The sequence below is a fragment of the Oryza sativa genome, chromosome 5 (genome assembly GCF_034140825.1).
Source record: "Oryza sativa Japonica Group chromosome 5, ASM3414082v1".
Classification (NCBI taxonomy): Eukaryota; Viridiplantae; Streptophyta; class Magnoliopsida; order Poales; family Poaceae; genus Oryza; species Oryza sativa.
Genome location: NC_089039.1, coordinates 1,878,310 through 1,903,132, shown reverse-complemented (window position 1 = coordinate 1,903,132; position 24,823 = coordinate 1,878,310). Strand labels below are relative to the sequence as shown.

General features: G+C 39.4%; 3 protein-coding genes and 1 non-coding gene across 7 annotated transcripts; 2 read left to right on the top strand and 2 right to left on the bottom strand.

Annotated features, from left to right (window-relative positions):
* Positions 1–57: 57 nt before the first annotated feature.
* On the top strand, positions 58–4,056 carry LOC4337716 (protein AGENET DOMAIN (AGD)-CONTAINING P1). Its single transcript, XM_015782029.3, has 4 exons — positions 58–553; positions 1,284–1,700; positions 3,156–3,569; positions 3,743–4,056. The coding sequence occupies exons 1-4, from the start codon at positions 80–82 to the stop codon at positions 3,755–3,757; spliced, it is 1,320 nt and encodes a 439-aa protein (XP_015637515.1). The 5' UTR covers positions 58–79; the 3' UTR covers positions 3,758–4,056.
* Positions 4,057–12,211: 8,155 nt separating this feature from the next.
* Positions 12,212–16,754, bottom strand: LOC4337713 (uncharacterized). Of its 3 annotated transcripts, XR_010741509.1 has the most exons (8): positions 16,615–16,740; positions 15,144–15,191; positions 14,528–14,618; positions 13,303–13,459; positions 13,094–13,119; positions 12,895–12,985; positions 12,732–12,819; positions 12,212–12,611 (listed from the first exon to the last, which is right to left on the bottom strand). It is a non-coding gene; the product is annotated as an uncharacterized protein (transcript). The 3 variants fall into 3 exon arrangements; XR_010741508.1 differs by lacking the exon at positions 15,144–15,191 and having other exon boundaries at positions 13,303–13,698; positions 16,615–16,754; XR_010741507.1 differs by lacking the exons at positions 14,528–14,618; positions 15,144–15,191; positions 16,615–16,740 and having other exon boundaries at positions 13,059–13,119; positions 13,303–13,827.
* On the top strand, positions 15,981–22,303 carry LOC4337714 (long chain acyl-CoA synthetase 1). 2 transcript variants are annotated; one of them, XM_015784386.3, is made up of 20 exons: positions 15,981–16,041; positions 16,636–16,813; positions 17,675–17,738; positions 17,850–17,939; positions 18,086–18,142; positions 18,243–18,291; positions 18,580–18,656; positions 18,736–18,775; positions 18,858–18,952; positions 19,099–19,266; positions 19,407–19,517; positions 19,610–19,697; positions 19,778–19,844; positions 19,921–19,996; positions 20,117–20,234; positions 20,888–21,130; positions 21,205–21,344; positions 21,441–21,623; positions 21,837–21,956; positions 22,066–22,303. In XM_015784386.3, the coding sequence occupies exons 2-20, from the start codon at positions 16,653–16,655 to the stop codon at positions 22,126–22,128; spliced, it is 2,010 nt and encodes a 669-aa protein (XP_015639872.1). In that variant the 5' UTR covers positions 15,981–16,041; positions 16,636–16,652; the 3' UTR covers positions 22,129–22,303. The 2 variants fall into 2 exon arrangements, with proteins under 2 accessions (XP_015639872.1, XP_015639871.1); XM_015784385.3 differs by having other exon boundaries at positions 16,632–16,813.
* LOC136351161 (pentatricopeptide repeat-containing protein At3g48810-like) lies at positions 17,545–24,783 on the bottom strand. The gene is made up of 3 exons (XM_066310715.1): positions 22,736–24,783; positions 20,086–20,272; positions 17,545–18,167 (listed from the first exon to the last, which is right to left on the bottom strand). The coding sequence occupies exon 1, from the start codon at positions 24,713–24,715 to the stop codon at positions 22,802–22,804; it is 1,914 nt and encodes a 637-aa protein (XP_066166812.1). The 5' UTR covers positions 24,716–24,783; the 3' UTR covers positions 17,545–18,167; positions 20,086–20,272; positions 22,736–22,801.
* Between the last annotated feature and the right edge of the window lie 40 nt (positions 24,784–24,823).

The following is a 24,823-nucleotide window of genomic DNA, read 5'->3' as shown; positions in this document are numbered from 1 at the left end:
CTGTCTCTGTAGGATCTCTCTGCAGTTTACTCTCCAGTTCACTTGACCCCGTCCAGTGCCCCCCTCCACTCTCCCGCCGATGAGGTCGCCGCGCCTCCGCCGCAACCCGCCGCCGGCGACGGCGGCGGCGGCGGCGCCTGCCCCGGATCAGTTCCGCCCCGGAGACCTGGTGGAAGTGCTCCCCGACGAGCCCGGATACCGCGGGGCCCACTTCCCCGCCTCCGTCACGGCCTCCCACGCTAACCCTCGCGGCTACACCGTCGCCTACGACGGCTCCGGCTGCCCGCTCGGGGAGGTCGTCGCGGCGTCCCAGCTACGCCCGCGCCCGCCCGACGCGCCGCGCGGCGTGCCACCGGCGGAGCACGCCGTCGTGGATGCGTTCAAGGGCGGGGCGTGGTGGGTCGGGGTCGCCCTCGGGGGGGGGCGAGCGGCGGCGGGCGGGAGGGTCGCGGTGTGCTTCCCGGAGACGAGGGAGGTGGTGGAGTTCGACGCCGCCGACGTCCGCCCCCACCTCGAGTGGGTCGCCGGCGAGTGGCTCTCCCCGGAGAATATGGTACAATCTCCAGCTTCCAATTTCCAAACTGACAAAATGTACGCAATTTTGTGAAGAATTTGTATCAGAGAATGTATCTGATTTTGTTATCGAGATTAGAGAATTCGGCGAGCCCTTCTTGCTAGTTGCTACTGAAGGAGATAGATTAGAAATGCATTGGTCTTTTTTTCCCCATTTACTATCATAATAAGGGACTTAATTAGTCTAGGTTAAACTGGATGTTGCGATCAAACGACTTTAATCACTTGCTTTGGTCATAAAATGATGGTTACAGTTGATAGATCAAACAAGTTGATATGCTGAATGCTGTTTGATTCGCATAGCTCATGCTGGAATGGTTACTCCAGTTTATGTGCATTATTGAAGCAACCTTACTAACACTATCATGTTTTTGTTTTTGCCATAAGATGTTGTGATCTAACTCCTTGAGCCTGATGGTATTGCAAATGTTTCCTGTTGAGAATCTGAAGCTCTAACCTGGAGATCCAGTGTCCGGACTTGTATATTTGAGATTCTAGCGGTGTCTTGCACGTAGCATCATTTATTAGAACGCAGGAATTTGGACTTCCTTATTTGATTTCTAAAACTAGATTTGTGTACTTCAGTTGTTTTGATTAATTGCAGTTTTAGACTTGCTCCGCTTCTTTAAGGCATTTTTGTTTGGACTAGCATGGTGTTCCCCTCCATCTTTTATTCATTATCTGCTACCTCACTGCCTTTTGCCTGCCAGGGGATATCTAAGACAATGCCATATAAGAAAGGAACACAGGTGGAAGTTGCCAAGTTAGAAGGCAATTCTGTTGTTGCTTGGTTCTCTGCAGCTGTGGAGAAGGCTATCTGGAAGAACAGTCTTTTAGTGGATTACAATTGTTCAAAGAATGATGGTAGTGTGTTGCCCAAGGAGATTGTTGATCTGAAGCATATCAGGCCTCACCCGCAACATGCATCAGCTATTATTTTCTGCATCAATGATGAGGTTGAAGGCTTCCAAGGCAATGGTTGGTGGCTAGGGGTGATTACTGATGTTCATCCTGAATTTAGATATACATTTAAGGCAGCACACTCAGGAAAGGAGATTCAATTGGACCAAAAGGCACTTAGACTTCGGTATGACTGGACCCATGATCAGTGGCAACAAGTTACACAGGTTTGTACGCAATCTTTCTTTGGAATATTTATTAAACTTTAGTTTAAGGTACTTAATATATTAATGTAGATGATCCCTGGATTGTTTTACATGCTACTCCCTACATTTCACAATGTAAGTCATTCTAGCATTTCTCACATTCATATTGATGTTAATGAATCTAGACATATATATCTATCTAGATTCATTAACATCAATATGAATGTGGGAAATGGTAGAATGACTTACATTGTGAAACAGAGGAAGTAATATATTTAAGGATTCTTAAAGCTTCTATCTGTTGTCCATATATGGTTCTTAAGGAATGATTCTTAACTCTTCTCTCTTTATCACGAATTGGCCTTTTGAAAATTGCAATTTGTATTGGTACATGAGCCTTTAACTGTTGACTGCAATATGGCCAGGTGTTGTTTGGTAATAATATATGTTGCATCAGGCTATCAGTGCATCTAAGATTTGTGGTGACTAGTGATGCTCCTTTTGGATACTTTTTTAATTAGAACTGGGTTACACTTTTCTGCTATATTTCCAGTGAACTGTACAGTGTTCTTCTACCGTTTCTGTTAGGAACCTAAGATATATTTCATTGAACCTTTTAAAGTTCAACTATCGTTAGCTTGGATAAGTTAATAAGCTTTTATATCTTAGACCTGCAATATCTTTGTTACTGACACACTCACACTTGTACTAAACTTTATCACTTTATTTTCTTGCTGTTAAACACATTCATAGGTAGACAAATTGTTCATTGGATTTGACTTGTGATCATGGCATTGTGGTTATGTAATGCCTTTTCGCTCTATAAATACACTGTGTTGTGCAATACAGTCAATAGGAAGTTGAAGCATAGGGTTTTCTTTCTAAAGAATCTCTTTTCACTTTTTTTAGACGATATCACGATAATAGTATTTTGCAAAAAAAAAAAACCTTTTTTAGAATCACATAAACCCTTTAGTTCTGAAATTCTTTCCTTCATATGATCAACTCATCATAAGGTCTAACCCTAAACGACCTTTGCTCATGTGCCAGAAATGGTATATAACTAATTGCTAAAAGTGAAATCAAAGATATTTATGATCCTCCTTCATGGCATACTAAACAGGCAATCAATTGTGCAAATCATTCTGTATTGAGTTATGACTTGTGAAAACTGTAACTTGTGAAAGATTCAAGCAAATCCTAACTCAATCGCCTTTTCTCTACTCTTTTTCATTAGCACTACTACTTTCCCATCCAGTAAACCAAGTTAATTGAAAGGCATCTCAGGAAGATCCTATTAGGTTTGACAAAATTACATAAAAGAAATGGTCTCTATATAGTCCCAAATGTGTAAGATTGGTGACAATGTTATCCGTTATCACTGATGATGATCAATTGCCATGTAGTATTTCAGTATTTCTTTCAACTGATAAAGCTAACGATCACTGCTTTCTATTTCCTTTGGCTATATTTCAGAATGTGACAAAAAAATTTGCCAAAGGCAGCAAGGTCGAAGTCACCAGTAATGATGATGGTTTTCATGGAGCTTGGTTCCAGGGGACTGCTCTAAAATATGTTAACAACAAGATTTTAGTGGAATATGACGCATTGAAGGCTGATGATGAAATCACTCCTTTGACAGAAGCCATAGAAGTGCAGCACGTCAGACCCTGTCCTCCAGATATCCCTGTAACCAGTGGATTCAATTTACTTGATGAAGTTGATGCTTGTTGGAATGATGGATGGTGGGTTGGTGTGATATCCAAGGTTAACAGTGGTGACAGGTACATGGTATACTTCAGGTCTTCTACAGAAGAGACTGAGTTCGGGCATGAACAGTTAAGGCTTCACTGCGATTGGGTGGGTGGAAGGTGGATGCGGGCTTCGCTGGTATGCTGCATTTTCCCTGAATTTTGATTACGGTTTTGTAATAAAATAATCACATATAAAATTGCGTATAATTGCTAATATAGCTAGATATAAACCTTGTTTTCCTCGTGCCGTTGGGTCCAGTGATTTCTTTCTACTGCAAATGCTCATGTGCTGTATACCACCATTGGCAGGGATTGGAGGCATAAGGCTTACGAGGTGCACGCACAATTTTGTGCAGAAGTGTGGGTTAGTACCCAAAAGAATGTGCTTCGCTAACATCATCCTTGTTATTGAAGTTGTCTGATAGTACATAGAAAGTTGTCTGAATGACCTTTCTTCGTCTGCAACTCCACCAGCAGTTGATCTGAATGTTTGTCAATGGGAGATCCTCAGCGTCACTAATAAGCTTTGGCATTTTCTGTAGATCTGAACATGCTTCTATAATAACTGACTTTGGGGAACAGAAATTCTAATTTAGGGTGACATAACTCTTATTTCATGACTACATGAGCATATGCTTTCTATGTTTGAGATATGTTTTTAGTTCTGCATTCAAAAGTAGTGGGATTGAATTGAGAGTAACCTGCATTGAACTTTATGCTTTGCACTAGAAATTTCGGCGCATTGCTATCTGTTGGCCCTGCCAATTTTCATGCCCTCAATAGAGCAGTACTCCTCTGTTATCCTGGACCACCTTATCTTGAGTAGGTTCTGAAGCAATAAAACAAATTTAATGGGGTCCTAGGAGAGAACATGGCCGAAACAAGTGCTACCCCATCATGTTGAGAGGAGGTAATTAGTATTAGTGTGATACTTACATGACACCAATTTATTTTTGTTTTTTCAATGTAGACATCGATTTGTTGGAAGGATCCGAAAGTGTTTGATGTTTCTCTCCTACCATAAACAATCCCTAATGTGATATATTTCACTAGTTAGGGGTTAGCACTAGTAATAAGGTGGTTTTAGGTACTAGGAGACGCAGGCGAAAATATTCATGCAGATTGCATTTTCATGTTGAGCCGTGTCATGTGTGTATGTGCACGCAGGTGTGACTGAACTGAACAATTCATCCAAATTGCGTTGCTTGATATCCTCTTGCTTATGGGGTTTGTCCTCTCTGTGATTTAGACTCTGATGAGACTCTTAACTCTTAATATAGAGGGAGAAATTGTTTGGCTAATTCTGCAAGTGACGCTTCAAAATTACTCCAGGCTGCTTTTAACATGTCTCAAGTCAAACTTCAAAATTTTTGAACAATGATATACTTTTAAATATTTAGATTGTATATATGAGAAAAATCATATGTGTAGATCTGTCTATTACGAGCATAATACTTTCAGAAGCTATGATAAAACAGTCAAGATTTTTCTCTGAAAGGAAAATGGGAGCCGCTTGTAAAGAGAGCTACTACTCGTACATTACATGAGTTTATGTATTTATTAGTAATGGTTTCAATTAACACAATCTTTTTCGTGGGTGACTATCTGTGTCAATGTGATGGGATGGACCAAGAATTCAATTCTGTTCAATGGTAGCTGGGACGGACGACGACATAGCCACACTTTCGTCGTCGTGCTGCAGGCTACTGTTACTGTTCTGTCTCAACTCTCATCTCTCTAGCTTCAGGTCTGGTTTAGTTCCCCTAACATTTTTTCTAAACACATCACATCGAATCTTTAACATATATATGGAGCATTAAATATAGATTTAAAAAACTAATTGCACAGTTAAGGGGAAAATCATGAGACAAATCTTTTAAGCCTAATTAGTACATGATTAGTCATAAGTGTTACAGTAACCTACATGTGCTAATGACGGATTAATTAGGTTCAAAAGATTCGTCTCGTGGTTTCCAGGCAAGTTATAAAATTAGTTTTTTTCATTCGTGTCCAAAAACCCCTTTCGACATCCGGTCAAACATCCGATGTGACACCCCAAAATTTTCTTTTCGCGAACTAAATTGGTCCTCAGCGCTCTCTGTCGTAAAATATAGCAATGAAATATGTTATAAAATATAGAAATTTTTATTGTTTAAAATTTTTTATATAATATATCAATTTTTTCACATTGGACTTGTTTAGTAGGGCTTTAATTCCACCCCATTTAAAGTTGAAGCACAATTAAACGGTTTCGGCTTTAAAAAATACGGAGTGGGCTTAAACTATAAAAAGTGAAGTGAAGTAGAGAGGTGGTGTGGAGTTTAGATCACTCCAAACTACGCTCCTGAGTTAAATTTTCCAAAGTTAAATTTAGAAGTTAAAGTTGTATCGAAGATATCCTTACTTTTTCAACTTAACCAGTCATAACTATCTTTCATTTATTTTATATAACTATTTTCTCATCTTAACTAATTAGAATCGTTAAAACTTTTCCCAATACCATGTAAAACCTTCATAAATATTCATAATTTAGAATTGAGAGAGTAAATTGCAACTGCGCGTTTTTTTTACTGGGGTCACGTACTAGTGTAGTTTAGTGTGGTGGTTGGGCCGCCTAGCTAGCGACCGTATTTATTGAATGTAGTACTTGTCTGCCGGAGTTTATCCCTGCTTTTGCAAAATATCTCATTTATAATCAAGGGAAAAAAAATTGGCTGCAAAGCATGCGTGCATTCATGCCCGTGTCTATTCGATTCAACACCCATGCATTCATGCACTTAGCTTGTTGAGTCACATTTTTTGAGTACGGCATGTGTTTGATTCATTTGTCATATATATTTTTCATGAGATATATTTTTAACAACTAGACTTGATAGGTTACGGATTAAAGAAAAAAAATTCAAGATTGATTGAGCCATGTCATTATTTTTGTTTGTCTAACCTTAAACATGGGTGGTGAAAACTTATGAAAATGTTATACTCCCTTCGTTTCCTTTTGATCTTCGTATTTCAGGCTAGCAGCGAGACCAAGGAGCGGTAACTCCATCGCTCCTTTCTTCATATCCGCATCGAACGAGCTGTCTACGCCAGCGCTTCGTTATCCCGCGCATAGCCTCATGCCGCCGTAGCTTCGTTGGCCCGCGCATGGCCCCACGACGCCGTCGCTTCGGTGGCAGCAGCATCTCCGAGTCCGGCAACACCTCCAACGAGACCGGCGCTACTCCGACGATGATACCGGCGCTACCTCCATCTCCGAGTCCGGCACAACCTCCATGGCGCGAGCAAGTGAGGCGAGCGGGTCAGCCATGACCGCAAGCGCGACGAGAGCGGGGCGGCGAGCGCGACGCAAGCGGTGGTGGCGAGCGTGAGCGGCGAGGTTGACTGCGTGAGAGGGCGTGTTGTAGGCCTGCATGCGGGAGTAACGAGCGGCGCGGCGCTGATGGAAACGAGATGAGCGGGCGTGCGGTATGAAGCATCGCACGAGATTTCAGGCGCCCTTTAATCTGCTGATCAATATGGAATTTTCTGTTTTCCAAAATACGTAAATCAAAAGAGAACGGAGGGAGTAGAACTTTAGTGCATGACCTAAAAAGAGTAAATTACATTGGCGGTACACAAACTTGTTAGGTGGGTGCAATCTAGAGCATAAACTTATAAAATGTTTGTGTTGGTGCATGAACTTGTCTGGTGCGTGTAAACCAAGACCAAAAGGACACAACAAGACTAATCTCATTTATTTAAGTGCTGATTAGGATGCGATGTAAACATGCATGTGATATATATATGTTCAATAAAAGGTAAAATAAGGCATGATTGTTGTCAAAGAAAGACATAAAAAACCTGAGTAATGATGCAAGGGTGGAAACAAAAAGAAGGTTAATGTAAGAACCGAGTTTATAAATATAGCATATCTCATGCCCATCTCATATGTGCATATCACGTCCTAATCTACATCCAACCTGGTAAAATTAGCCATGCTACGTTATTTTGGTCTTGGTTCACAACCACTAGACAAGTCCGTACACCAAAACGAGTATTTTAAAAGTTTATGCACTTGATTGCACTTACCTGACAAGTTCGTGTACCGTCAATGCAATTTACTCAACTAAAAAAGTCTAAACATTTTGGTGGTTAAGAGCTACTAATTGAGAGGGCATAAGCATGGAAACCCATAAGCCTCAATTGCATAATTTGCATGGTACAGTGGCAGCAGCAGTATAACATCATTATTGAACAGCTGCTAAGCTTGTAGCCGTCCGAGCAAAAGGGTACTTTTACATGCCCTAATTAAGTTGGACAGTGAGAGAAAGAGAGGAGTAAATGCAGGGATCTAATTAATCCAGCACATGGATTAGTACTGGAATCTCAGTGTGTGGCTGGGGCCAATGACCCATCACTTGAGGAGTAATGCCCTTCGTTTTCTCTGAAACTAATCTGTGGGTCCCATGTACCAAGCTAGTAGCTGTTTGTACATATGCAAAGCCACAAAGCAGGTTGATGCGTGTGTTGTCCTATCTTGTACAATCTTGAATTATTGATGTTTATCAGTGTAGCTCTACAGCTTCAAGAATCAATTCACTTATGATCAGTTTATCAATGTAGCTCGATCTCTACAGCTTCCAGAATTCACTTGTGCTCACATACATGTAGGCCATGGGGATCAACGTTAAGTAGTCATGGTACTAGAAATCATATCTTCCGGTTGAGTTAATTTGTAGTGGAACCATGCACCATGCATTTTGTTTTCATGATGTTGCCATGCTTGTGAAAGAGCAAACGTTTCCTTTTAACATAAAGATGACGTGTGTTTTTTGTAAAGCGAAGTGAGCGTAATGTTAGGTGTGGAACCAACCCACTCCGATTCAAATTCTAGATTTGATACATGTGTTTGTATTTACGGCTAATTATTCTTTCAGTGGTTGATGACATATCCATCGACAGTAAAATGTCCATGGTGACTTCGCCATCAATATCAATATATGCCGGCTCAATGTTCCGGAGGTGCTCATAGAGATAAGATGTGCGTGTGTGCATATATAGGGGTGAGTGTGAGCGTATGTATTTGTACTATATCCTCTCTTACTATAAAGTTATAACTCAGTAACTTCTAAAGCTTAATATGCAAAGATGCTACATCATCCACTAACACTCATTACATTTAAATATCATACAAACATTCTATATTATCTAGAATTTTATAATTTATTAAATTTTAGAGCTTTAAAATGCAAGCATGTTACATCATCATCTCACATAATTCACATAATATTTCAATATATTTCTTCATTATTTTTTATAATATCCTATATACCTATATAGTTCATCTTCAATTAGTTAATGATATTACTCTCTTCTCTCATTAAACCATATCACATTAATTGTTTTTAGTGCTTACATAATTAATCTATGGTCCAAATTAGCTCCACATTTTCTTCTTTCATTAAGCCGTATCACCTCAATTATTTTTATCTCTAAGATGATTAATCTATGGTTCAAACTGTCTCCCTACTTTTCTTCTTTAATAAAACCATATCAACTTACTTTTATATTTAAATCATTATTCTATATACTATTTAAATTTAAATTATCATAAACCATGTTAACATAATCTTATATCGTCTAGCTATTTTATATACTATTTTTATTTATTATTATCATACTAAACTCCCGTAGTAACGCGTGGGGGTTTCACCTAGTTTCTAAATAAAAGATGACGTGTGTTTTAGGGTGTTTGCCGATCCGTGTTGAACACGTCACATAGCTTCAGTAGTCTCAGTTTTTTTTTTCAGGTCTAGTCTTCGATCCTCTGTTTTTATGCCCATCTACATTGTTGAGTTTCTTTTTAAGAACTTATGAGACCACATGACGAATAAACTATAGGTTAGCACGAATTATCATGCTTTTTTTGGGTGCCCTTTTACTCCTGTTTCTTATACCAGGCAATTTTTTTTCTTGAACTGTATGATGTTTTCTAAAAGGTATTTTGAAGAAGTTTGAAAAGGAAAAGGTGTGTTTTATAGTTTAATAGAAATAATATTTTTTAACGAATCGACGAGCGCTAATTTTATTGAATAGAGAAGGAGAACTTTACAAAGTGAAAAGAAAAAAAAGAAGCTGAGGACCTTCAATCCGAGATAACTAAAATCCGAGCTAACTAAATAAAAGCCAATTATTAAGACTTTTCGCTTCTGCTAAGGCCCAAGTTTTGGCCTCTTCCTTGATCTTGGCTAGCAGCGAGGTAGCTGAAAGCTCCTTCTGTTGGAAGGTTCTGCGATTCCTTTCGTTCCATATCTCCCAGGCGACCAACAACATCAAAGTGCGAAGTGCCTTCTTAGGTGTCTCTTGTATGTTTGCGGTAGCCTCCCACCAATATAGCACCGTCGAAGTTTGCAGCTATTAGCTAGGATTTAGTCGCCCGCACACTGTAGAAATAATATTTAGGAGAAGCTGATATTGATAAAAAGGGTTGAGAGACATTAATATATTTTTACGGAGCAACAGCAACACACCTGCAAAGGATATATATTCCTGGGGTATATTGGTATGGACGGATGGCTCATAATTGAGCTTCACTAGAGCTTCTAAACTAACTATGCTGTAATAAATATATAGTATTAATTTTTACATAAGGGATCTATCTATACATTCCATTATCAGTCAGTCGGTACAGATGACCTAACAAACATATGAAACTTAATTAAAAAATATAGTACTGCAATTCTACCATTAATTTTGACAATTTGACCCTTTACAAAAATTATTTTTACAAATGAACCGCTGCCAAAACTTATTTCAAAAATGACATTTTTGCTCAACGCCAAATCATGTGGCGCTGAACTTAGACACCTCAGCGCCACGTCAGCTGGCGCTGAATGTCGTGCCACGGCGGATGGTAGACTAAGTCAGCGTGCCAACGTACATTCAGCGCCTTGCTATGTGGTGCTGAGGTGTCTAAGTTCAGCGACACATGATTTGGCGTTGAGCAAAAAGGTCATTTTTAAAATAAGTTTTGGCAGCGGTTCATTTGTAAAAATAGTTTTTGCTAAGGGTCAAATTGTCAAAATTAATGGCAATTCTACTGCCCTTTCTTTTCATGTGATATTTTTTTATTAGAATTCCTTTCATGTGATAGACAAACTTGCATGGATGAGCTCGGTTAGTCAAACATTCTCCTGTCCATTTTTTAAAAGACAGAAGTATGTTTCATGATGTGTAAGCATATATACTAGCATGCTACTTCAATGTGAAATTTATTGCGTGCAGATTTACTCCTCATGTAGTTTAACTGTATCAGGTCAATTTCTCCAACAGTTTGGTGTGTACGGATCACCGAACATACACTAAACAAAGAACACAAACAATATATGCAATTCAATCGGTAGTACATGAAAATCGTTTGCATCAACAATTATCATTTAAGAGAACATGGTGATGAACTCAAATTAATGTTATTTAGAATTTTAGATTAATGGAGTTTCATAGGGCAATCAACTGCCACAAAATGGGAAGGGTTTACATAATACTATAGCTCATTTCACTTCTACCGATACTGTTACAGTATATGGTCCTTGAGGAGTTGAGTGCAGTGAGATCTTTTTTTTTTTGTTTACTCTACCAAAGGCCCAAAATTTGAAAGAAGAAAATGTTACCACATATATATACTGCTCCCTCCATTCCAGAATAAGTTAATCTAGTACTCAATCCATTCCAAAATATAAGCATTTTTAGCATAGTGACAAGTCAAACATTTTAAACTTTGACCATTAATAGCAAAAGAAAAAAGATCAATCATGTAAAATTGATGTTACTAGATTTATTATTAAACAAACAATTATAATATGCAACTCTTTTTATTTAAAACATTTTACTTTTATAGATATTGTTGGTCAAAGTAGCATCTCAGAGACCATGTCAGGATCCAAAAATGCTTATATTTTAGGATGGATGGAGTACTAGATTTGACACATACTTGTACTATAAATTTGGACATGAGCTTGTCTAGATGTTCTTCTCCATATTCATATTATTAAGATGTGTCATATCCAGTACTAGATTAACTTATTATGTGATAGAGATAGTATGTCTTTTATGGGTTCCAATTGTACTTATGGACACAATTTTATATTCTGTTAGCAAATGATTGGACACACTGTCAGTACCTGTGCTCAATATGTTTAAGGCCCTTTGATCTAAAGGAAAAGTATAGAAATTTTGTAGGATTCTAATCCTATAGAATTTTTTTCCTATATGGCCCTTTGAAACAAAGGATTAAAAACTGTTAAATCCTATGAAATTCCTAAGGAATTTCTCAATCCATATAAGTTTTGTCGGATTTTTAACATGAGGTCCAATCTGATGGAAAGTTTCCTATGAGGCCATCTCTCTCGTCTAATTCTTACGTTTTTCCTATGGTTTGATCAATCGATCATTCCTGTATTTTTCCTATGTTTTATAATCCTTTGTTTTGTAGTATAATTTCTAGTAGAATTATATGTTTTTCTTATTCCTCCGTTTTCTCAATCTTTTGATTCAAAGGGGCCCTTAATCGGGTGCATAATACTATACACTACTATGCACCAGCATATAGCAATAAAAGGAAGGTTCAAAATGCAAATTTCTCTAACAACTTTACCAGGCAGGCACAAGGATATTTCTCTTCCACATGGCAATAATCATTCCCTATTACTACCTACAAAGAAAAACTTACGTAGATCCTTCAGACCCTGGGTTCTGCGCACCATCCTGATAAATAAAATTAAAGAAAAGATTTCACTCCAATTATCCAACAATAGTAAATTATGCCATTTCTTTCTTGCTTCATGAAAGTAACATAACATCAGCACAAAGAACAAAAGGAAAAAAAAAAGAAAAGAAGAGGAAATGCATCAGCATGCATTACATTTAGATTCAGGTAGGAGCAAAGGGCCAACTGCATCTTCTATTGCATGTCCTTGTTATGGATGCAACCATACAGGAATTGACTCCAACTACCCCACCTATACAAAAAATGTCCAAAGTTATTCAGTTTATGAAATTGCAATTTTTTTTTTTGCTTTGCCATCCTAAAAAAAGTTATTTGTTCAGTTCTTCTGTCGCTCTCCTCTGCACCAGTATTTGCCAACGGCCCTACACTCTTGAACTCTAGCCAGAGGCCGGTGGGTGAGGAGAATAAATGATCCTGTCAATTAGCGTGAAGATGAACAGTAGCATCAGCGATGCTGCAGTTAATAACAACTGGTAAAAACACTGTGCATGCATTGGCTATTTTGTGATTGGTTACCTACTCGTACGTACTTACATAAATCTGCAGTTCCTTACCCTGCAGGGATCCATGATGTAACTATATAAGATCTTGCTGCTTGCATTGTAGCATACTCAAGATGACTCTGCATGCATACAGGGTGAACATGTTAGTCTTGGATTATCTGATTAAGTTACTAGCAATGACAACAAGATCTTACTGAATGTGGAAACATGCTTTTGTTCCGTAATCGATTGGTTACCCTGACGGCTAGCTCAGTGCAACATCCCAAGTATGCCCTACAAATTCCCCTGAATAAAAAAAAATGTCATATACAGGTGAGAAACGATGTGCGGCATCAATGGGAACAAATTAATTAATTACCAGAAGGAATTTCATACACAGTACACAGACCATACCGTCAAATAGCATCACACCAAGCAGCCTGCAATTGGAATATTGGATAAGTTAAAGCATTTCAAATCTTTGGCCGGATGACTGCAATCAGATACATTATCCTTTATTTCTCCTCCGTAACTCCATCTTTTATTTCCTTTTTGTTTTATAATATTTTGTTGGCACATTTTTTCTATCCATCAATATAATAATAAGCAGAGAGATCTCTTACCATTCTCATAAAAAAGAGAGGTACTTTCTTTCTCACTAGTCACTTCCAATTCAATGGATCCGTATGAACCCATCATGTTTGCCATCCTGGTATTGTGCGGTGGTGCCGTGACCTTGCGGCCGCCGTTGTAATTAATTAATTCCATATAAATGTTCACCTATCACCATGTCCTTCTCGCTAAGTTAATGGTATTACTTTAGAGGACTATGCAGAAATCATAGTTAACCATTGCCGTCATCTATGGCATTCCAGCTGAAAACCGGCTATCAGTTTTGCTGGAATGTGATATGTATACCACGCCAGTAAAATTTGCTTACAAAAGCATGGGTTTGATAAATTTCAGATAATATGCTCTTCTTAGAATGTTTCTTGTAATTTCTTCACTTTGCAGCACACCTAGGACAAAATGTTACAATTAAATGACCCAAGACTTTAGATGATCTGAAGATACTTTGATACTTAATACCAATAAATGAATCTTGCAAAAGTGTGAACCAATTGACGGAACTTCATAGGCATGCTAAACTGCAATCTTAAACACGATTTCAACTTGTAAGCCAATTTGGCTGCTTTGTAATTAGCTAACTGTACCATCGTGGAGCAGGCGAACAGCAGAACATACCTTTCCATCAATCATGCAAATACATTTCAAGTAGCTTATAGTTCAACTAGAAAGGACGACAATGCAAAGAACCGAGGAGATCATTTGATTTGCGAAAGCGTAGCTAGAAAGTATATCACAAACTCATTGGGTATTTGTCCAAATTAAGTAGTTATGATATTTTTGATTTTATTTAAGATAATTTCTGTAAATTAAGTGGGTTTTTTTTTCAACTGTATTGAAGGTGCACACTGGACACCACCATAGGCCATAGCACCCACCCACTAGTGTGCGTCTCTTAACTCACCCTTAATTTGGGATATTGACACCCTTAACAGATGGAGGCCAGTGACAATTCTGTTTACCTCACAAATGTATACTATCTCCGTCCCAAAATATAGTAATTTTTAGCTATGAATCTAAATTAATAGCTAAAAATGCTTATATTTTGGGACGGAGGGAGTATTGTGAACACCCAACTCATACAAAACGATGATAACCTTGCAGGAATATGCGCAACAATAATTCTACTAGTACAGATACAGCACTAGTACTAACCAGCGATACATAATTTTGCATGAATTTATTAATGAATAGGACGAGTAATGGCTACCTGCCGCCTACCTGGAAAAATTTATGGACCCTTGTCAGCTTCAGGACTAGCAGTCCTCCAAGGTGACCCAGTGGTTGATCAGTTCTTCGGTTATAGATAGCTCTGTAAACACAAGATTTTATTTTCTATTGGGAACTTAGTTCAAAAGGTGGATCTAGATTAATGGAGACCATTGGCTAGTACAACTTGTGGGGTCAATAGTACTACTAACAGTGAGGGCTTGACCATGATAAAGATTCCTTAGAGAATGGACAAATCCTTTTCACCTAATGAATTCGTTTAGATCATGTTTACGAGCCATCTCTGAGAGGTCAAAATCTATTGGTTAAGACATAAAAGGCCAACAACTATTGGTTAAATAATAATAATAATTTTTTTTGGGGGGTGGTGGGGGGGGGGGGCTTTGAAGTAGGCAGCAATATGACACTATCACCCAACCATCCCTTCACAAGGCATTCCCGTTAACCATTATTTTCCAAAAAAGTAAATTCGTTTAAACATGTTAAGAAACTTGTCTAAAACAGCAAGTGAGACAAAAGTTCTATCAAATAGTAACAAAAACTTCCCTGAAATAACAGATAACAATAAACCAATTAGAAAGGAATACATTCACAAAAGGGCACTTACAGCTACTTCCATCTGCGTAGCTCCATGATATGTACTTGATGTTGAAAGCTTTTAAAGAATAACAAGACAAAAGAATACCTCCGGTTAAATTACTTTATGTGTGCGCGGCTGCATCTCCTTCTTCTCTCTATTACTATAAAAGTTATCATTTGCCATTCAATACAATTAGGCTATATATTTTGTTAATTGAACAAACCAGATATTCAGTCAAAAAAAGGCTGCCGGCTTGTAACACATGACGCGATCAAATTTATGCTACTTTTTTACAAGTTTTGGAGGCTTCTAACTTTCCGTGTGCTATAATCTCAGTGCCTTCAGTTCCTCCAGAAACCGAGGCACGTCATGCAGTTGGAGAGGATTAGGTTGTTGGACAACCAGTTGGCATGTTAAAAAAAATCACAAAGATATGCTTTACTATGTGGAATTCATCCCTCCTAAGATATTCTTCTGACTATTTGTTTGTCTGACTAATTGCAGGCTGACCATGTGGGCCATAGCCTCCATAGACTATATTAGACTGGAGATGAAGCTAAACTGCTAAACCATTTCAATTTATTGAAAGAAAAATTAAGGTGCTAAATGCTTTTGCACCACACATCCAGACTTGCGATGTGTCCTCTTCTCATCTCACTGATTGGGTAGTTCTCACACTAAACACGTCGAGCTTGATTTTTTTTGGAAGCTAATCTTCCCCCAAAGCATCCCTCTCTAAGCATGGAGTTAAGCTGTTTCAGCGCCCAGTCTAAATAGGGGGACCCACGAGTCTACGACGATTCTTCCCTTCGCCATCTCTGCCTGTATATATAGCAACCTCTTCTTCTTCCTCCTCCTCTTCCCATCAACAGGGTGATACTGCCAGCTTCTTCTCAACTCGACATAAGAGCTCCCTGGCTTCTCTGTAAGTTCCATGCCTTCTCTCTCTCTAAGCCCCCCTTTTCTGTAAGCTCTAGTCTCTTCTGCAAGTTCCCTTTCAAGCAAAATCTCTCTCTCTCTCTCTCTCTCTCTCTCTCTCTCTCTCACGGAGAGTAAGAGAGGGAGAAGAAAACTAAAGAGGAAGGTTTGGGCTTTCCTCTTCGTTAAAGAGTACTATTTTCTTGAACAGGAGAGTGTTGTTTTACTGACCGCATTCAAGAAATTCACGAAAAGCTTGGTCAGACACAAATGCTTTGAATAGTTCCTTACAATGATCCCGTTTTCTAATCACAAAATGTCAGAAATATAAGTGTGAAACAGTCTTGGGTGAGAGCTTTCATCGATGACTTTCTGTCTAACTCAAATTTTTCTGGTGTTACATGCTTTTTGTTTTCTCAGAAAAAAAAAACAAGTAATTATCATTTCCTTTCTTCCTTTTGAGAAGTTGCACCATTATGTTCAAACAATCTGTTTTCATCCTCTTTTGTGCTTGTGTTTGGGTCTATGCATTGATCAATTCAGTAGAGCAAGAAAGTTAAAGTTCTGATAATAATATTACCTTCATTATGGTACAAGGTAGGGGGGTCACTTTGGTCGATGGAGGGGGGGACGAAGAAAGTTTTCACAGTTCAGGTGGAGGATGGAAAGCCCAGGAAGGACGGCCGGCCGGCGGTAGGGCCAGTGTTCAGGAGTGCACTGTCAAAGGATGGATTCCCGCCACTTGAGCCTGACATGAAAACATCATGGGACGTGTTCAGGTACAGGGTTGGATCAACAACTTCACTTCTTTCTTCTTTGTGTTTCTTTCAGCTCTTTCACAACATAGATCTCACTGTGATAATTGCCTTCTTCTAGTTTTCTCCATGGTACACATGTGTGAAGCTGTTCTGCGAGTTGAAAGAAAAGCAAAAAAAAAAAATCTGAATTGAATACCGCAGTTAGTTATGTTGGCAAATTGTTTTTGTCTATTTGGTTATATTTATATATTGAGGAAAAGTTTCTGCTTTTGTGGGGATGGGCATAAGGGAAGTTTTGGAGTTTTGCAGGAGGAGACATACTCAAGGATTATGTGTTCTTTTTTTCTTTTCTTTTTTTTTTGCCAGTAACCTATAAAATTCTGCAACGGATTAATTTTTTCTCGTGTACTTTGACAATCTTATTTGTCATTTTGTGCCCTCCTCTCTTTTCAACTAGTTCTATATAAACCCGTTTTAATTTAAAATGAAAATCAATGGGTAGATAGATCCAAGTATCAGAGAGAGACGTAGAAGCAGAGCTAGTTAAAAAAAACATACCGTGTCCAGTGTCAACAGGCATGTGTACGGTCAGTCCTCAAGGAGAGAACAAGTCACACCTAGTTGGCACCTTAGTACATAACCTGTACGTGTACAGAGTAACACCAAAAGATATGAGTATAATATTTTTAAATTTCAACTAGTAATTTCATGTAACATATAATCTACTCCACATGCTAAAAATATTGGTTTCATGCAACAAATGCAGGATATGAAATTTAAACAACAGATTATCACAAGATACACGGAAAAGTCAAAGTATAAAAGAATACTCCACAACTTAGAAAAATCTTAGTTTTCATCCTTTCACTTATCCTCCTGCAGGGTCGCAGCAGGCAAGTACCCAGATAATCGGATGCTCGGATGGCGTCCTGTAAAAGATGGAGTGGTATGCCAACATATAGCTGCTAAGATCATGCTTCCATATCTGCTCCATGTCTTATTGTCGTTTTCTAAATTCCTGATGATAAACTCCTCCATTGTTTTCTGTACCTTACAGATAGGGCCATACATATGGAAATCATACAGGGAAGTGTATGAAGAAGTCCTGCAAGTTGGATCTGCTTTGCAGCAGCTGGGGGTGAAGCCAGTAAGAACAGAAACTTAAGCAAACTTCCACTCCAAATCATAGAGCTAGACTCTCTTTCATTATTGGAATCTGCATATTTTGAAGAGAGCTCGAAACATTTACATGAGTTGTGGAGACTTATGCTCCTATGCTTGATCTTATATCAGGGTTCCCGGATTGGAATATATGGATCAAACTGCCCTCAGTGGATAGTAGCAATGCAGGTAAACTTTGTGAAGTAGGGATAACCTGAAAGAAAATTTCGATTTTCAACATTATTTTATCATAATAAGCTACTATAACCCCCTCAATTGAAAAATGCAGGCTTGCAATGGTTACAGCTTAATCTGTGTCCCACTCTACGATACGTTAGGTATGAAAATTGCTTAACTAAAGGCTCTTATCGTAAAACATCAGATCGACTAATGCAAATCTGATGCACGACATTTGGTCTTTTGACTAGAAGTTGTATTACTCCCTCTGTCCCATAATATAGCAACCTAGTATCAGATGGGACATTTCATATTACAATGAATCTAGACACCCTCCTATCTAGATTCGGTATACTATGAAATGTCCAATCTGGTATTAGATTGCTATATCATGGGACGGAGGGAGTATCCATTATCCCTAATGAGTAATGACATTCCATGAATTACAGGTGCAGGAGCTGTTGACTTCATTATTGACCATGCTGAAATCGATGTTATCTTTGTTCAGGACAAGAAAATAAAAGAAGTATAATACATTCAAGTTAACATTTGTTGCATCTTTTTTTCTGAATATAGTTTTGACCGCGAGAACTTTCTATTTGCAGATACTGTCCGCAAATTGCAAGTCTGCTAAGAGAGTGAAAGGTAAGCGATGGTATATAAAGGGACTCTGATGTAACTATATGTTAAATATTCTAAAAGAATCCCCACCAAAATATGTTTACAGGACTGGTGGCATTTACTTCGGGAACAAGCGAAGAAATCACAAGTGCTGATCAGATTGGGATGAAGTTGTACTCGTGGAAAGATTTCTTAAAAATGGTAGGTCCAGAATTGCACACATTCACCGTTTGTTAACCCAAATAAAATACCTGGTTAAATTTCTCTGGACTGCTAATTTTGTGGTAATGCTAGTGATGACTACATAAGTGTTGTCTTGATAGACCAATATTTGAGTTGTGTTTCAGGGAAAGGAAAATCCAGCCCAACCTTGTGCTCCAAAACCAAATGATACATGCACCATCATGTACACAAGTGGGACAAGTGGAGAGCCCAAAGGTGTCATGCTTAGCCATGAGAGTCATGCCATATATGTGAAAGGTGTGGACCTCTTCATGGAGCAGTTTGACGATAAGGTTGCTCTTTCTCTCCTTTGCTGGATACAGCAGTCTAAATAAACTTAATGCCTGATCCAATAGATGTTTCTAGTTATGCATAATTATTGTATTGACCTAAGTTCATAATATAAACAGGACAAGTGGTTTTGTGTATGCAGATGACAACAGATGATGTGTTTCTTTCCTTTCTACCGCTTGCTCACATCCTTGACCGCATGATCGAGGAGTTTTTCTTTCACAAAGGAGCCTCAGTTGGCTATTATCATGGGGTGAGCATTTCGAGCACATGTTCCAGAATTTCCATTCTTGAAGTGATAATCCTTAAAATCTTAATAACATGGTTGCATTTCGTGAGGGTCAGGATTTGAATGCCTTGAGAGATGATCTCATGGAGCTAAAGCCAACTCTACTAGTTGGGGTGCCTCGAGTGTATGAAAAAATTTATGAAGGTGGGTCAAAATAATAAAAGGTTGGTATTAATTAAGCTAATAGATTGTTAACTCATATGTCCATTTATAACTGGCTCTAGGTATCTTGAAGGCCTTATCAGAACTCAGACCACTCAGAAGATTAATTTTCAATGCTCTGTATAACCGGTACGTTGATTAGCTTCATAAATTTCTTATGACAGTAAATATATTATGTATGCTCACTGTAAGATTTGTGATCCAGCAAACTGGCAAACATGAAAGCAGGCTGCACGCACAAAACTGCTTCACCTTTTGCAGATATGTTGGCTTTCCGCAAGGTTTTATCTTTTTTCCATAAACAATCTCTAAGATAAAATTGTTTCCAGGTCAGAAAAAGCAATAGCTGTTTTACTCACAACTTTCTTACCTGCCTCTTCGTTGTTATTTCCTTGCTTTAGGTCAAAGCAAGGCTTGGTGGTCGTCTTCGCCTATTAATCTCGGGTGGGGCTCCATTAAGTAATGAGATCGAAGAGTTCTTGAGAGTAACCAGCTGCGCATACTTTATCCAAGGCTATGGTAATGCATATAAATATTTTCCACCAATCAAATTTCTCCTGTATATCCAAAGAAGTAATTAATTGTTATTACAAATTATTTGATTCTGAAAAGTATAAAGGTAGTTGCTACCTGCTAAGGTCTACAAGCCATAGAAAAATAACTCACACAAATTGCCTGATAGAAGAGTTCAAGTATGAATTCTAATTCTATCTGGAACATGAATCAGTTGGCCTGATATGGAAATATCCGTAAGAGAAATAAATACCTATAAGGCCAGTCAGCAGGAGCATTATCCAGTTTGAATTTACTTGTGGGTCAGTCAGCCAGATTCTTATCAAGTTTGAGTCTAGGTCTTACTTGTTCTATCTTAGTTCCACAATGTCATCTTTTTCACTACAAAGTGCAAACACTAGGTTTAAGAGGATTTTCAACCAACTCCAAATAAGTCCCCAAGGAGCCAGCCAAAACACAACCCTGTGTCAAAGTGTTTTGATTTGTTGACTGTTAATAACAAGTAAAATGTTTTGATCATCTATTTTCTTCTTCACAGAGACACTTAAAAGGATCTAGGATTCATATCCTCATAATATCTTGAATATAAATTGTTGAGTTGTGAGATACCTTTTAGTCTATTAAAAGGTACAAGGTCAGACTTTGTGGCTTTTTCACAGGTTTAACAGAAACACTGGGACCTAGCACGGTCTGTTACCCTGATGACATGTCCCTGGTTGGAACTGTTGGCGTGGCTGCTACCTATACGGAATTGCGATTGGAAGAAGTGCCTGAGATGGGTTACAATCCACTTGGTACTCCTTCCCGTGGTGAAATATGCGTCCGAGGAAACTTCTTCACCGGATACTATAAAAATCCTGAGCTCACGAATGAGGTCATGGCTGATGGATGGTTTCACACAGGTGAGAGTCTTTTTTTTTTGTCAAAAATAGAGGATTGAGATAGGTTTAACATCCTGGCACATTCTTTTTCTCAGGTGACATTGGAGAGATGAACTCAGATGGAATCCTGAAGGTAATTGACCGAAAGAAAAATATATTCAAGTTGTCACAAGGGGAGTATGTTGCAGTTGAATACCTGGAGAAAGTATATGTTTTCCCTCCAACCGTTGAAGATGTAAGCTAAAAATCTAGTGCATATAGCACAAGCTTATAGTTCGAGGACATAATGCCCTACAATTAAGTAATACTGTCATTTCTCCACTCTTTCTAGGTCTGGGTATATGGGGACAGCTTCAGATCAATGTTAGTGGCAGTAGTTAATCCACATGAAGAGAACACCATGAAGTGGGCAGAATCAAATGGCTGCAAGGGTTCTTTTGCTGAAATATGCAAGTCTGAAGGCCTTAAAGAGCATATCCTGAAAGAGCTGCAATCTGTTGCAGCAAAGAACAAGGTACATCCTTTATGCAATTCCACAGTGGAGAAAACTGAACATATCACATGTTTGATCATTCTATCCCTTAAAGTATCCTAATAGGCTAATACTATGTTCAACATGATTTTCTTTTCGTTGGAATTAGAAAAAAGGAAACTTGGAAAGTATTTTTAGATTCCTAATGTTTAATCATGTAAGATATAGTAACCCTCATTACTTGTCACCATGCAGCTACGGGGATTTGAGTATGTCAAAGGTGTAATATTGGACCCTATTCCTTTTGACCTTGAAAGGGATTTGGTGACTGCAACAATGAAAAAGAAAAGAAACAACATGCTAAAATATTACAAGGTAATACTTGTTTCTCTAACAGTATCTAATTATTTGTTCGGTTCCTTACTTGCCACTGAAATTCCTTGCTGCTGACGAGTAGTTCTAATCTGTTGTTCTTTGTGCGTAGCCTGAGATTGAGAAAGTATACCAAAAACTGGAGGAACAGAGGGTTGCCGCCAAATCAAAGTAAAGAAATATGTTCCCTTTGAACACTAAATGAAAAGCTAGAATGCCATTGTAAATTTTTCAATTTTTAGATAATGGATATCGTTCCGGCCTCTACATGTAAATTTTCAGTTGAACTTTGGTACTCAAGATTACATGAATGCAATAAAATGTATATCGTGTGATGCCTTGTGTAGCTATTACCCCCCTTCATCTCATCTTACATATATGGAATATGATGAGCACTACAGAAGTTTGTGCTACACCACATACTTCGAAGATACTGAATGAGATATCAGGTATTGAAATCAAACAGAAGCATTTTGACTAAAAAACAATTGTTTTATTGTTTTTTTGTTCCTACCATGTGTACATCCATATTAAACCAGCTGGGAGTTATAGAGTTACTATTGAATCCTTTTAACGACTTGAGCAGGACAGATACACAAAAGGATAACAACAATGACTAAAAATATATGTAATACTAGAAAACACGCAAGCAATATTTATGTTTTTTATTCTACACGCTAACCGAACAGAAGATGCACGAATGAACTTGAATAACACCAACAGTTGAACACTCGAAAAATAATGTTGAAAAACATTAAAAGCAACTAGCAGAGAGAACTTACTGCTTGTGAGATTGACCCTTCGCTGGCAACTTGAAGCTGTAACACCACTGAACTGTGACTTTACACTTATAAATCTTCAACAATGTACTTAAACAAATGAATTGGTCCAATAGTGCCAATATTTGTAAAAATTGCACGAACCAACACATTCCATGTTGCTTCATTCGGACAAATACCTTCATATAACATCTTTAAGAGGTAAACCATGGCATTTGATAGCTTACCCTGATTGCAAAGCTCTGAAATCAGAATGGTATACGCAACTACGTTGCGTGGGCAGTTCACTGCATTCATTTGTCCCAATAGACAAGCAGCAATACTGACCTTCCCTTCCTTGCAATAAGCATGAATTATCGCATTGAAAGTGAATGCATCAGGTTGAATTCCTTGAACCATCATCCTCCCCAGAAGCAACATAGCATGTTTCCTCATGCACATTTGACACAGACAATTAATCACTGTGTTGTAAGTTACTAGACTTAACTCAAACCCATTGTTAAGCATCTCAATCACCATTGCAAAAGCGTCTTTGTGATTTCCTTCTCTGAAAAGGCCATGAAGCAACTCGTTGTAAGTCCTATCATTTGGATGGCATCCATTCCTTCTCATCCCATGAAACACATTCAATGCTCTCCCAACTCTTCCACAATCGCACAGCCTTCCAATCAACGTGTTGAATGTCACGGTGTTAGGAGGACAATTGTCCATTAACATCTTATCAATAAGACTCTCTGCTTGGTCAAACATCATCTTCTTGCAAAGCACATCGATCATGTTCGTGTAAACAACAACATTTGGCTTGCAACCGGAACTTTTCATCTCATTCCATATCAGCATGGCGCCATCCAGATCTCCAGCGTTAGAAAAGCCATCAACAAGCGTAGAATAGGTAGTCGCGTTGGGAAGGAGGGCATTTCTTTTCATACTGTTGAAGAAATCTAATGCTCCTTTCAAATCACCAATGCAGCAAAGGCCACGGATGAGAACATTGTAAGAGATTGTTGATGGAGCCCATCCTTCATCCACCATCCAATGCCACATAGAAAGTGCATCATGTACCTTTCCATCCTCAAAAAACCCTTTCACCAACGCAGTAAATGTGAGAACATTTGGAGTGCATCCCATGCTTACCATCCTAGCCAAAATGGCACAAGCCATCCTCAGCTCCCTGGCCTTGCAAAATGCGTCGACTATAGTGGTGTAAGTGACGACATTTGGTTGCAATCCCCTCTGCACCATCTCGTTGACAACCGAGAACACTTCCCACATCCTGAACTCTCCACAAAGCGCGTGAACGACAGCGTTGTACGACGCTTGCACCGGCACCGTCTCAGCCAGGAATCCCCTGGCCTCCTCCACCCTGCCAAGCTTGCACATACCCGAAACTATCGTCCCATGGCTCACCTCGTCCGGGTGGCACCCCTTCCTGGACATTTCATCGAGCATCTTGCGCGCGGCATCGACCCGGTCGTTCTGGCACAGCGCCCTGATGAGCAGGTTGTAAGTGTACACGTTGGGATCGACGCCGGCCTTCCTCATGTTGTCGTACACCGGCACGACCGCCCCGACCATGTTCTCCCTGAGCAGCGCGTCGAGCAGGTGATTGTAGACCCGCACGCCGGGGTCGCGGCAGCCGAGGTCGCTGGCGCGGTAGAACGTCTTGAGCGCGCGGTCCGCGGAGCCGGCGCGGGCGAAGGCGCCGATGGCCGCGACGAGGGCGTCCTCGGTGCACGCCACCCCGCGCAGCCGCATCTCCTGCAGCGCGTACTGGACGCCGTCCACGTCGCCCGCCGCGGCCAGCCTCCTGACGGTTGCCTCATGGTGCCTCGCGGAGTCCCCGGAGCCAGGGTCTGGACGAGGCCGCTCCGTACGGGATGGGTCCGCCGGTATCTTATTCCGGTGGCTCGTCGCCGGCGCGGTGGAGAGGTGGCGGCGGGGGAGGGGGAGGAGGAGGCGGAGGCGGCATTTGGTCGAACACATATCGCGCAGCGCGAGAGCGGCTCAGTGCGAACGAGCGGTGAGGGGAATAAACAATCTGGATTGATCTCGACCTTCTATCACGGATCGGGCGGTGTAGATAATCCTCAC